At 34.5% G+C, this 13077-nt stretch overlaps 2 protein-coding genes across 2 annotated transcripts; both read right to left on the bottom strand.

Moving 5' to 3' along the window:
- Positions 1-489: 489 nt before the first annotated feature.
- On the bottom strand, positions 490-2769 carry LOC150110220 (uncharacterized). Its single transcript, XM_090393411.1, has 3 exons — positions 2758-2769; positions 1297-1383; positions 490-1053 (listed from the first exon to the last, which is right to left on the bottom strand). Exons 1-3 carry the CDS (start codon positions 2767-2769, stop codon positions 490-492), a joined length of 663 nt encoding a protein of 220 aa, XP_090249537.1.
- An 8572-nt stretch (positions 2770-11341) lies between these two features.
- Positions 11342-13077, bottom strand: LOC150110219 (uncharacterized). Its single transcript, XM_090393283.1, has 3 exons — positions 13066-13077; positions 12217-12300; positions 11342-11884 (listed from the first exon to the last, which is right to left on the bottom strand). Exons 1-3 carry the CDS (start codon positions 13075-13077, stop codon positions 11342-11344), a joined length of 639 nt encoding a protein of 212 aa, XP_090249409.1.

The following is a 13077-nucleotide window of genomic DNA, read 5'->3' as shown; positions in this document are numbered from 1 at the left end:
AATAGTCGAGAGAGAGAGAGAGAGAGAGAGAGAATGATCACAAAATAATAAAATTGTTATCAACGCGTTTTTTTTTTTTCATTTGTATAAATAACACTAACACAATTTTTTTTCTTGGTTATATTTTATTGGCTTCTTCAACAAGCATCTTGCAGGCACCCAACAATTTCATTGGCAACATAAATACGCGAATATTTATAAGAATATAATAACAGCTTCGTACAGCAGCAACAAAGTCCAGATGATGGAGATTGTATGAGCAATATAGATGGATCCGATTGAGGAACTGACGGCATACCAAGGTGAAAGGACAGCACGATTCTAGACTACATATTTTACGTCTAAAAGGAAACATAAAATTTGATGTTAGTAAATATATTATGAATACAAAGTAATTATATAGAGAGAGGAATAATAAATGTATTTTTGAGATATTTAGATAAAAATAAATTTCTACCTTTAAGTTAAAAAGATGATACGGTGAAAGAATTAATATTTGCCATATGCACCATATCCAAGTCCAACAGCTCCAAGTCCAGCAGCAGCTCCGAGACCAGCAGCTCCATGTCCAACAGCTCCGAGTCCAGCAGCTCCGAGTCCAGCAGCTCCATAACCCCATCCAGCTCCATGGGCCAATCCGGCTCCATAACCCCATCCAGCTCCGTAACCCAGTCCTGCTCCATATCCTAAGGCTCCAGCACCTACTCCATAGGCTGCAGGTGCAGCAACTGCTACTGGAGCGGCAACTGCTACAGGTGCAGCAACTTTTGCAACAACGGGACCACCAACTGCAATTGGAGCAGAGGGTCCGGCATAGGGAGAGGCAATGTAGGCGGCAGCGGGTGCACTGTTGGCTGTACCTGGTTCGTTGGTCTTGATGGCAGCACGGAAACCAGCACCATCAGCAACGTATTCAACACGACGGGCACGACCATCGATGTCTGTCAAGGTGTAACCTCCTGTTTGGACTTTTCCATTTCCTGATTCGTATCGGCTATTTGTGGCTCCCAGACCATCAGCAATTTGATAGTTGAAAGCATAGTTGCCGAAATCCTGTGTAAAAAAAAGAAAAATCATAAACAATTCTTGTAATTTAAAAAAATGCAAGAAAAAATTGGTTTTTAACTAATTCGGAATAGAAGTCCAAGATTTAAAATATAATCGAATATATCAATTTTGGGAACTTGACTTTCTTATATGTTTTTTTTATTTTTCTTTGGTTACGTTTCAAGTAAAATTGTTGCTGAATCAATTACAGATTTCCTTATTTGATTATAAATCTTCTATCAAACTTACATCTTGTTGACGAGAACTGACGCTTGAGCCACCTAGGAGAGCAGCAGCGCCATTGGCAATGGCCAGAGAGAAGCAGAAGATGACAATCTAAAGGAGAAATATTATTATTATTATTATTATTATTATTATTATTATTATTATTATTATTATTATTAGGAAGAATTAAATGCTAACTAATATGAATGTCTACATAAACTTTTAAAGTCGCAATATAATTTTAATCCTCATGAGTTGTATGACTTTCCCAGAACCGAAAGAAACTATTCAAGACCATCAGAAAGAAAGCCAACTTAAATACTTCAAGTGTTCAGATTGAGTCACCTATGTTTCACTTGCAAATTATAACCAATCTTATGCATATAAAGTATTGAAAAATAATTTTTTCTCATATTACAATGTAATGCATAAATAGGTCGTTACGTAATGCAATGGTTTCAACTTTTTTTGTATCGTTATTCGCCCATCGTAGTAACATTTTCATGCACTGCATAACCATAGAAATATTTTCATTACATCCCCATTCCTTTTAAAAATAATGAAATAATTTTACAAATAATTATGATAATAAGGATTAAATTTTAATATTGATACATAAAATACTGATGCATAAATATCGCATAAATGTACATAAATGCATCGAATCCCGCTGTGAGCACGAATTTTTGTTAGATGAGAGATGAATTTCATTACCCGGTGTGAGACCATCGTTCCACGTATTAAATGCCTTAAGTGGCTTGAAAATATTCATCGTTGGTCTCTAGAGCGGGGTTTCCATATTATACGAAGTATAAATAGAAGAAAAAAAAAAACATATTCACCAACGCTAATAATATCCTATAAGTTTTGAACCTTCTTTAGGTGGGCGTCATTTATTTATATGGCAGAGGCAACTAAGGCAGTAAGTTCTAATCAAAGTATTAATTATGATAGCAGTCTCCATCGTTTTTTGTACGTTCTCAGGGATTTAAAAGCTGAGTTTCGGACAGGTCGAACTATTTAACCTCAATTCGTGAATAAATGGCAGAGATGCTTCACGTAATGCATAAAATCATGTACACTGACCTACACCAAGTAATAATGTGCATAAGCCTACGCTGCAAAGTAATTGTGCAAGTAAAGTTATTATTTGGACATTACTTTGTACATTTGAACACAGAGCATTACTTCTACAGTTTGCAAAGCACGCTGACTTCAAGGAATCGAGAAACAATAATTTTTAACTCATATTAATCGAATATAAAACAAATGATGATTTCTTCCAGGGTATTATAGTTTGACATCAAATAAGAACTATTTATGTATACTGTATTGATATTACCATTCGAAGATATCAAAACTAAAAAATCTAAGTATAGCCTATTAAATTTAAAACTGTGATGAATTATTAAAATTTCGAATTATAATCTTAGGATAACTATTGATATCACTAAAAGCACTAAACACAATATTGTTTCAACTTACCTTGGCGATCATGGTGAGAGTTTGAGCTGCCTGCTTGTTGCACGAAGCTGAAGGTAGAACTGCAAATCCTTAGAGCCTCCTTATATACCAAGAGAAGGACCTCATTAGTGAACTATGGTAAAATCCTTGTCCTTCGAATTCGGCAAATATTACATGCAAAGAAACAATATACTTCTAACCCGTAAAACAACTGATTGGAATGAGAAGGTGAACTGCTTGAGATTTTCGAGAGCTTCTTGATAGCCGTGATTTACTTTAGTTAAGTGTTCCTATTTTTATTATTATTATTTTTTTTTTAAAGAAAATACTGAACTAGATTTCGACCATATTTAATCATTACAATTTCAGGTTAGCCAACGGTCGTGAGAAACCTTTGAATAATGTGTGGGTGTGTCTAGACGTCCTTTAAAAATAAATCTGGGGTCTCTGGTCTGCTAAGATGATTAGAACCAAAGATAAAGAGGAAAGAAAGAAAGAGGATAAAGTCATTAAAAGTAGACTACTATGAATAATTTTCTATTAACAGTATTCGTACGTCTCTGCCTTGCACAATCCTTGATGACGTGTTCTGGTTGTGATAATTAGTTTATTTGTAGCAAACGTGTTTTTCAACACGCTTAAGACATTTCGTTAGCGAATCAGACAATTGCCTGCGGCTTTTGATGATGCAACCACTGCATGTGGGATTCCAGATGGCTTCAATTAGTGAAAGTGGTGTGTGTCATTCCATTCGTTCATGTCTTGAGTGAAAACAATGGAAATACCTCAAGCTCATTTCCCCGATGCTCGTTAACTTATCTGGTATCCGATTACCTTTACAAATAAAATTCTACATAATACTCATTTGCGTTCTTTGACTTCTAAAGGAAGTGATCGATGGGTTCGCAGACTTCAGAAACAGAAAAAGAGTGCGGTTGATTGTTTAGAATTATCCTGAAGTTCCACCTCTCGGCTTTGTGCATATGGATAGCATTCGTTTTAAGAAAGAACTTAATAAAATAGCAAATTATTTTATTTTATTTTATTATTTGTATTTTATTATCAGCACATATGGTAACAGTTCCTACTACATCGGTCACTTGCTTGGCTAATCATTTTCTAAATTTTTAATAAAGAAATACTATTGGAAAAAATGTATGATGGATAACGCACCAGGGATCATTTCGGAAGTTAACTTGATTCCCAGCTAGAGTAGTTCAGTATTAATAGAAAGAATACGACTTGCTATAAAAAAATCCTAAAGTTGGTATACATTCTGTCCATTTAAGAGAATAATGATTTATGCATGTGATTTAAAAATAAAAATAAATAAATATTTTAATGGTAGCCAAATTTCTTGATTAGTTTCGTTTGGAGTACAGCCAAAACAACTAAGGCAATGACTCTGTGTGTTATGCATGTTACTTAATTACAGTTAATCGTGTGTGTGTGTGTGTGTGTGTGTGTGTGTGTGTGTGTGTGTGTGTGTGTGTGTGTGTGTGTGTGTGTGTGTGTGTGTGTGTGTGTGTGTGTGTGTGTGTGTGTGTGCGTGCGTGCGTGCGCTCCTGACCAGAGTGTCTGGTTTTGTGATATAAAAGCCAGTTTTTCAAGTATTGGCTTTTATCTCGTATCCGACTAGAACCAAGAATCTACTGCGCCGTGTAGAATTTCTACTATATGATGAACATATTTCGATTTCTAATAAGTGGGAAATAATTCTAATGTGATAAACACAAATTCTAGATAGAAAGAGTTTTGTTGCTGCATCCTTATTAGTATTGACTGTATTTACAGAGAAGCGTCGAGGTGATTTATGTACTGCAAACAAACCAATAATTCAAGCAATTATTATATTAACAAGTGCAAGATAATTTCATCTTGCAGCCTCTTTCATAATAATAATAATAATCTGCCATATTTACAGGCCTAATGGTCCATAACTTGCCAATGCTGGCTTTCGCAATCATATATTTTTAGGAAAAAGTGATTCATTTTATGCTTGAGGGACGAATAAAGGGCGACTGTTTGGGGAAGAAAATCCTGCTAATATCATATGAGACAGGCAACTTCCTTTAATTACTCGAAAATTTGCAGATGGGATTCGATCCGAGATCTTTCCAAACAGAAAAACAACTTGGTACTGAGCTACGGAGACTCTCTTGCAGCCTGTTAATGACATTAAACTCTAATATTCCTTCGCCCTCCCCTCTCTGTTGCATTCACAGACAGTATTTTGTATTAGTATCAATACGTTGCAATAGTATACTTTTCAATAATTAAAATAATCGAACTATAATTAAATAATAAACAGCTCAGCTGTAAAGGATCTTTATCCCTTCATAGCTGTTTTGTACACTAAATAAATACTTAAAAATTCTTTATTCCTTATATTTTCAGCATTCAGTTTCATATGACATTTTCATGGCTAGCCAAGTGGATAACATATTCACTCTTCAATCAACAGGCTGCGTAGAATGTTTGTGATTGTCTTTATATAAGAAAAGAATTCCATCTTAATATGCGACAGTTCCACTTTTTTAGAGTCCTGAAACGTCTGGGTTTTCCAGGTTATGTAACAAATAAATAAATAATAAAAATAAAAATCTTTCTGAACAATGCTACTATGTACTATGGGTGGTCGAAGCTAATATTAATGCTTTAAAAAATTTCATGTTATACTGATATTAAGTGACTTCGAAAGGTTTACATTAAAAGATCTGTTAATTTTTTTAGATAAATTACGTTATATTCAAATTAGACCTCAAATTTATTTATATGTCGGTTTTTATTATATTATATAAATACCGGTTTACTATACACTCTTCGTGAGTGTGCGTGCGTGCGTGCGTGTGTGTGTGTGTGTGTGTGTGTGTGTGTGTGTGTGTGTGTGTGTGTGTGTGTGTGTGTGTGTGTGTGTGTGTGTGTGTGTGTGTGTGTGTGTGTGTGTGTGTGAGAGAGAGAGAGAGAGAGAGAGAGAGAGAGAGAGAGACTAATAAGTAATTAATAACAAACTCAAAGTTTAGTAATGATAGGGAAGTTAACTCCATGGACCACCATATTTGTTTGTTAAATTTACAGCCCTCGTGTTTAATTGTAAGAGTAGAAAACTAAAGTTTCTAGCCCTGTCGTCTCTACAAGACCGACTAACTCACATTTAGGTAAAATAGCCCTTCTGACTTTCCTCGCATGTTATAGGAATTCGAATCGGACTCTCTCAAACTAGAGGCTGGATGTTACAAACAGCCATAAACATGCTTTATATATAGTAGAAGTTTCCAGTTAAATAAAAGCACCTATTAGGATTCTTTCTGTTAGTCGGTCAGCACGCTTAAAGTAATCGACTCTGAATGGCACAGTTTAATTCCGGTTTGATATTTAGAAGATTTACTAAAACTTGGAAAGACCCCTGAACCTTCGTTTCAAAATAATATTCTATTAAAAAAAGATTCACAAGAAAAACATTCATATGCTTTAAATAACAATAAAAACAATCTACACTACATAATGATATGTAGGTGTAGACTGTAGATTGTATGTGTAGATTGTAGATTGTAGAGTGACACTTTAATGATAAGCTGTCACTCTACAAGGAAACTACTCAGAGGGGACCTAATTTCGTTAGGTCCCCTCTGAACTGCAATTGTGTTCAGTCCATCTCTAACACAATTTCAGTTCAGATGGAACTTCCCTATCGAAAACTTTGAAATACATTTTGATTTAATGTCCCACCATATCCACTATTTTTTGGTAGACGTGAACAGAACACTTTTTCTTATAACTGATAATATTTTTGAGTTTTATTTATTTATTTATTTTCATTTGGTATATTGATACTATATGGAAATAAGCGTGGGATTATACTCTATTTCAGGAACATTATTGATACGTACACACATACTGGCCACTGAATTAGAATCCTTTATGCAGATGTACGTAAAGTATGCAGAGTATATGCAAAATACTTGGCTACATGTATCACCACGTGTTCTAGGCGATCATTTAAGAATGCTGCTGGTCAGTAATCCAGTGTTGATCACAATGGGAAAAACAAAGGATCTTTCGGAGTTCGACATAGGACTCATTGTCGGATGCATCTACGTCTACAATATAACAGGCGTTCACCAGCGACTTTTGAAATTTGAGTAACTGACTCAAATTTCAACTTTCTTCATTTTTCAATTTTCAATAATAATTTTCAAATTTCAATTTTCTATAATACCGTTGAGTCAACGGTAGTATAGAAAAGTTTCTAATTCACTGACCGGTATGTGTATATTCCTATCATTATACTTGGTCCATCTTACTACATAAGGCTGATTAGATAAATCCTTCAATTCGACAGTGTATTTGAATATATTCAATAGCACGTAAAAAAGAATTTGTTAGAAATTCAAAACAGATGTAATATCAGTGTCCTATCCAGTGAAAAATCGCATCACTCAAAATCAACTAAATTTAAATCAAATGCAGACAACATTAGCAAACAATAGTAATATGAGGCGCCGTCGGAGCCAAGAAAGCAGGAAAGGGAGTAAGCTCACCCAGTGGGGGGGGGGGGATGTACTCCAATCAATGGCACAGAAATCTCGGAAGCCTAAAGAAACCATCAGGGTTACAAAGAGAGTCTACAGTGGTTCAAGTCAATAGCATGACAAGAAGTAAAGATCTTCGTAGTCTCATTTCTACGAAAGAGCAACTGATCATACGAAGATCATAGTAAGGAGTGGGGAATCCCACTATCTCTTTTTACGATCGGATAGGTGAGTGTGAATGCAACGGATGGCAGTCCTTATGATGAACCCTAACATAAGGACTGTTAAGTTTGGAGACGGAGGTGTAATGGTCTGGAGCTGTGTCTTCTGCCATGGACTCGAACCTTCGCTATATAGACAGGAAGAATGAGTCCAACGATATACAACACTTTGAGAAAATCCAACACTGTCATCATTGTGGCAGTTTTATGAAACAGATCCTTGTCTCTTTCGACACGGCCATGCGCCATGCACTGCAGGTTCTTTTGCAAGATGATAGGAGAAAAATGATGAGGAAAAAACCGATCAGTGAACAATCTGGATCTCAACCCTACAGAAGAGTTGAGATCCAGATTGGTAGTACTCAGTTAAAGTTTCTGAAACATAGAGCTGAATAGAATATAAAGATCATAAGTTATTGATTTTTCAGATATTAATCCAGCAGATTCCTTGTCGATTTAAGTTTATTTGTTCTCAATGTTATCAGCATCTTTATCCCATGTATCCACTGAGGGAGATTAAATTCTCCTATCCAGTAATGATTGTTTTCTTGAATAATATTGTTACATTTATTTTTTGTTTCATTTAGTGGAATAACCATCGTTTCACAATAGTTATCACTTTCTGATAAATTCTACATTAAGATATAATTTATTATGTTGTTTGTACTGTTGTAATATGACAATATTTAGTATGATTGATTTAATATGACAATATTTAGTTTTAACATGTGGTTGCAAGCGGATAAATCATGTCAAAAGCATAAAACAACGAAAATTGTCTAATTTATTTTCAGTTTCTTCATATTTATTTTCGCATTCAGAATTTTTTTTAATATCAAAAATATTCTACATCTGTTTAATTTACAAATTACTCACAATTATAATTTTGTAAAAAAAAAATAATTTTTCAACCAGCGTTTTTAAATTTTTAAATTTAAATTAACTGTTCTTTAATTACCCTTAATTTAATTGCAAATATTTTGTTTTGAAATATAATAGAAACGTTATTAAAAGAAATAATTTCAAATGGACAAATATTACTTTGATACTTAACTATAAAAGTGTACTGGATATTTATTATTCTTTCTTGTACAAAGGAAGTTGTAAACCTATAGCATATCGATAATGCATATGTGTTAGCAAGAAGTTAAGGAGAATGTAAAAAGCTATTCAAATTAAGTGGATATTGAATCCAACATTATTTCTTAGCCGAATAAGAAACTCAGAGATAGAAAATCTATCTAAGAGTTTCATGCCGAATATAGAAAACTATAAACGTTCGGCGAGTCCAAGCGTAAGCCAACAGGCGGTACATGCTGGGGCAACTCGTAGTAAAGGTGGAGTAAGCTCACTCTGTTCTTAGTACTTTCCCTTAATGTAAAGCACATCTCATAGGAGATGTATGCTGTTATACATTATGGGAGAAGGTCACTACCCAGACCAGTTTCGACCTTTTTGAGGTCTCGTCAGTGAGTAGGTAGACCTAGATGTAAATAGCAAAGTTGCAGTAATACAAAGCTTATTTCTTTACTGTATAAGTCGCCAAAAGGTGCACTACTAAATTACTGGGATAAAGAGCCAATAGGCTTCACTTTGGCGAAGTAAATTTATTCAAATTTTCTATCTTTAAATGTCTTATTCGGCTAAGAAATAATGTTGGATTCAATATCCACTTAATTTGAATAACATTACTTCGCCGAAGTGAAGCCTATTGGCTCTTTATCTCAGTAATGTAAAAAGCTGTTCGTGTGTTTTTTAAACAGAGGCTGTTAGGAGAATAACGGCTGTTCTTCTCCTAACAGAAGAACAGTAGTAGATGCTACGAAAAAGGATGGTGAGAAGTTAATTCGATAGGTTTAAAGAAGCTGAACAGCGAAACATTGCAGCTACCTCATTTATTTCTGAGTTTAAAGTGGAGGAATGGCGGTAGCCTTCTCATAAGAGATAAGAAGAAACCGAAAGCTTCTGAGAAAGTGAGTAGAGTGAATCCCAGAGAGAGGTGGGGGGGGGGAGAATCATTTCTCAACAGAAAGCTTTTTATTGTCGGCATCAAACCGACATCAAAATGAATATTAATGTTCATTATTTACACGGTAGAACTGTATATAAAAAAAAAGGAAATTAAATGACTCTATACCGAGAATGACAAGTTTAAAACTAATACAAGTTTAATACTACGGCCAGACAGTTAAATCCATCCTTTTACGCATGGAAGAACACAAAAGAGACATTTCCTACAACAGAACCAGAGCCAGCGCGCTCTCCCTAGCTACGTTCTCTTCTCTATCAACTCGGATGAGGGCCGCCAACACCTCGTAGACTGGCCACTAACTTCTAATATCCACGTGTGCTATGATGAACTTGAAAGAAAAATAATTGAATCTAGAGAAATATCGCTTGATTCATCTCATATTAACAATAGCCTTAGCTATAATATATCTGACGCAAACGTTGCCACTATCCAATATTGGCGCACTCACGCCAGCTCTCGCACGTAGTCAACGTCATTTGGAACTCAAGCACGCATTCCTCTCTTTTAAATGTAAATGTATTTGTGTATTTTATACTAAATCTGTTAATCTATTTTAACATGTGTCTGTTATTTTTTATTTAATTCTTTGCCCGTGATACCTGAAGAAGTTGATGTATTCAACGAAACTAGTTGTATCTTAACATTAAACTTATTACCCTTTGTAGTCCTATTTTGTAATGTGAATTCCCCATGAAAGGTTGGAAGCCTCTAGATATTAGTACCATTGGTAGGCCTAAGGGTTAAGGGTTAATTTATGTTAAGTCATTAGAAACCGAGTTCTAATGACTTAACATAAATTCTTTTCAAGCCATTTCATGCCTCTAATTAGCAGGACAGTGGTCTCATACACGACCAAGAATTTCATTTACCATCTAAAATATTCCTCAAACATAACCACAGCGGGAGTCGGACCAGCAGCATTATTATCCACTGGATCATCGAAACAGCAAGATTTAAAGATTTGCTCTAATAACGTCCCAATTTAGTGAAAACGTGAACTGCATTTTTGCACCATGATGTCGAGAGTTCAAATCCAGAATTTGCAAGTCTTCAGTGGAAATCATTACAAGCATACGAAAGTCTCCAAAATTTGAAATAAAGGGCTTGATGCGCTCAGTATTCATTTCTTGTAATGTCTTGCAACTTTCCATTTGTGTGAATGTTCCCTAAGGGATTGAACCATTTGAGTGACACTAAGTGGTTAGAATACTGATATGCAGAATGTTTGACTTGTAGTGGCAATTTTAAAGTTATTGTTGGGTTATTTGAATATGAAGAAAGAAAGAAAAAAAATGAAAGCATGCGAAAATTGAATAGCAAATTACAGAATATCTTATCATGTTTCCCTTTTTCTTAAATATATATTTTAGTTAGTATCCTGCAAAATATTATATCAAGATGTAGGAAAATACTACATGTGAAAATAATACTGACACATTTTTTTATGTGGTTATTTTATTGAACTTCTTCAGAAATGCTTCACACACGATTAACAATTCCTTTGGCGACATAAAGAGGCAATATTGAGAACACTGTAGCAGCAATCTTTGATACAGCAATTGCTTCGGATCATAGAAGGTATAATCAATTTCTAGACTCAGGTAAAACAGTCGACGGTGTGCCAGGGATAGGAACATATTTACTCTAAGACATCTGTGGATATATAAAAAAAGAGAACTTGATATTAATTTAAGATTTTCTATTTGAAAACTTGCGTTTAATCAAAGACATATAGCAAAAATAACCTTACAAGACTATGTACTGTAGTAGCTAGATAAAAGAGAATTTACCTTTAAGTTTGGATGAGTTCTTGAATAAGTTTAATGATGAATACCATATCCGGCATATCCCAGTCCGACTCCATGTGCCAATCCAGCTCCATAACCCCATCCTGCTCCGTAACCTAATCCTGCTCCATAGCCCCATCCTGCTCCATGACCTAATCCTGCTCCATAGCCCCATCCTGCTCCATGATCTAATCCTGCTCCATAGCCCCACCCTGCTCCATAACCTAATCCAGCTCCATAGGCTACAGCTGCAGGTGCAGCGACTGCTACGGGAGCAACAACTGCAGCTTTTGCTACAACGGGAGCGCCTACTGCAACTGGAGCAACAGGTCCAGCATAGGGAGAAGCGACGTAGGCTGCAGCTGGTGCGCTATGAGCTGTGCCTGGTTCGTTGGTCTTGATGGCAGCACGGAAACCAGCACCATCAGCAACGTATTCAACATGACGGGCACGACCATCGATGTCAGTCAAGGTGTAGCCTCCCTTTTGGACGTGACCATTTCCGGATTCGTATCGGCCGTTTGTGGCTCCCACACCATCAGCAATTTGATAGTTGAAGGCATAGTTGCCGAAATCCTGTGTAGAGTAAACAAAAGTGTGATCAGTATAAAGAAATTTTTGGTTAACTGGCTATGAATTTTCTAACTAAAAATTATATTTTTAAGATTTAAGCTGTGAAGAATATGGTTTTTTTTGTATGTAGTTAAAAATAAAACAAAAAAATAAAAGTTAAACAGAAAACATTTAAAAACACTTAAAAACAGCTTCATTATTTATAAAATTCATTTATATAATGTTCTGAAATTTATGTTTTTGGTAGATATGTTAAATACACGCACAATTCCCTTTCGTTAAAATAAAATTACTTTCTTTAGAATAAAAAAAATTATTTAAATAATAACACTTACGTCTTGCTGACGAGAGCTGACACTTGCGCCACCTAGGTGAGCAACAGCATTGGCAATAGCCAGAGAGAAGCAGAAGATAACAATCTGCGTGAAAAAAAGAAAGGGCAATGAATATTGACGTAATCAGATTTCATTCACGTATTTATGAATTTTAATACTGTAGACTTGTGTTCCTGACTTAGACGATAACGCTACATCAAACTCATAAATTCGTAATTTGTTAAAACTAATAGTTATTCGAAATACCAATGATTGCTTTGTTTCATAAAAAGTAACTGTTGAATTATAGAAATATTAATGAATTTATTGAGTATTAATTTAAACAACCTTTATTGAAAATTAAGAACACAAAGAAATATTCGCAATGCTATCTAATTACTTTTAGGATAACGTGAGAGAGATTTATATCGTATCATTTTAAGACAATTGTAGCTTATTATTTTTATTTTAAATTTTTGTTATTCCAATGTAAAATGTAATTATAACTTAAATTAAATGTAATCATAACTTTCTAAGAGATTGCTTTCGTTTGAAATGTAACCAAAATACATTATTATTATTATTATTATTATTATTATTATTATTATTATTATTATTATTATTATTACATTTTAAATTGGTAGTATTGCATCTTATTCTTTCTCGGACTAATGGGAATTATTCTAAATTAATATTTCTAAGCACATGATCAAATATTAAATTCAAACAACGATGCATCATTGAAATATTAAAATACAAGTACCACATTTATTTGAAAAAAATCGTTATTCGTTTATCTTTGAAAGATATTAATAGTCGGCTATTTTATATTTCCAAAATAATTTAAAAGGTATGCTGGTTTCAACTTACCTTAGCGATCAT

The sequence above is a fragment of the Typopeltis vanoorti genome, chromosome 1 (genome assembly GCF_054136105.1).
Source record: "Typopeltis vanoorti isolate ZY-2024b chromosome 1, IOZ_Tvanoo_1.0, whole genome shotgun sequence".
Classification (NCBI taxonomy): Eukaryota; Metazoa; Arthropoda; class Arachnida; order Uropygi; family Thelyphonidae; genus Typopeltis; species Typopeltis vanoorti.
Note: the sequence above shows the minus strand (reverse complement) of the source record. Positions and strands in the feature narration are given on the sequence as shown.

What these genes read in the sequence shown, in the direction of transcription:
- LOC150110219 (XM_090393283.1), bottom strand. An exon ending in TCAGCTCTCGTCAGCAAGAC is followed by an intron (nt 11,885 to 12,216) that starts GTAAGTGTTATT and finishes TACTCTACACAG; the next exon opens with GATTTCGGCAACTATGCCTT.
- LOC150110220 (XM_090393411.1), bottom strand. An exon ending in TCAGTTCTCGTCAACAAGAT is followed by an intron (nt 1,054 to 1,296) that starts GTAAGTTTGATA and finishes TTTTTTACACAG; the next exon opens with GATTTCGGCAACTATGCTTT.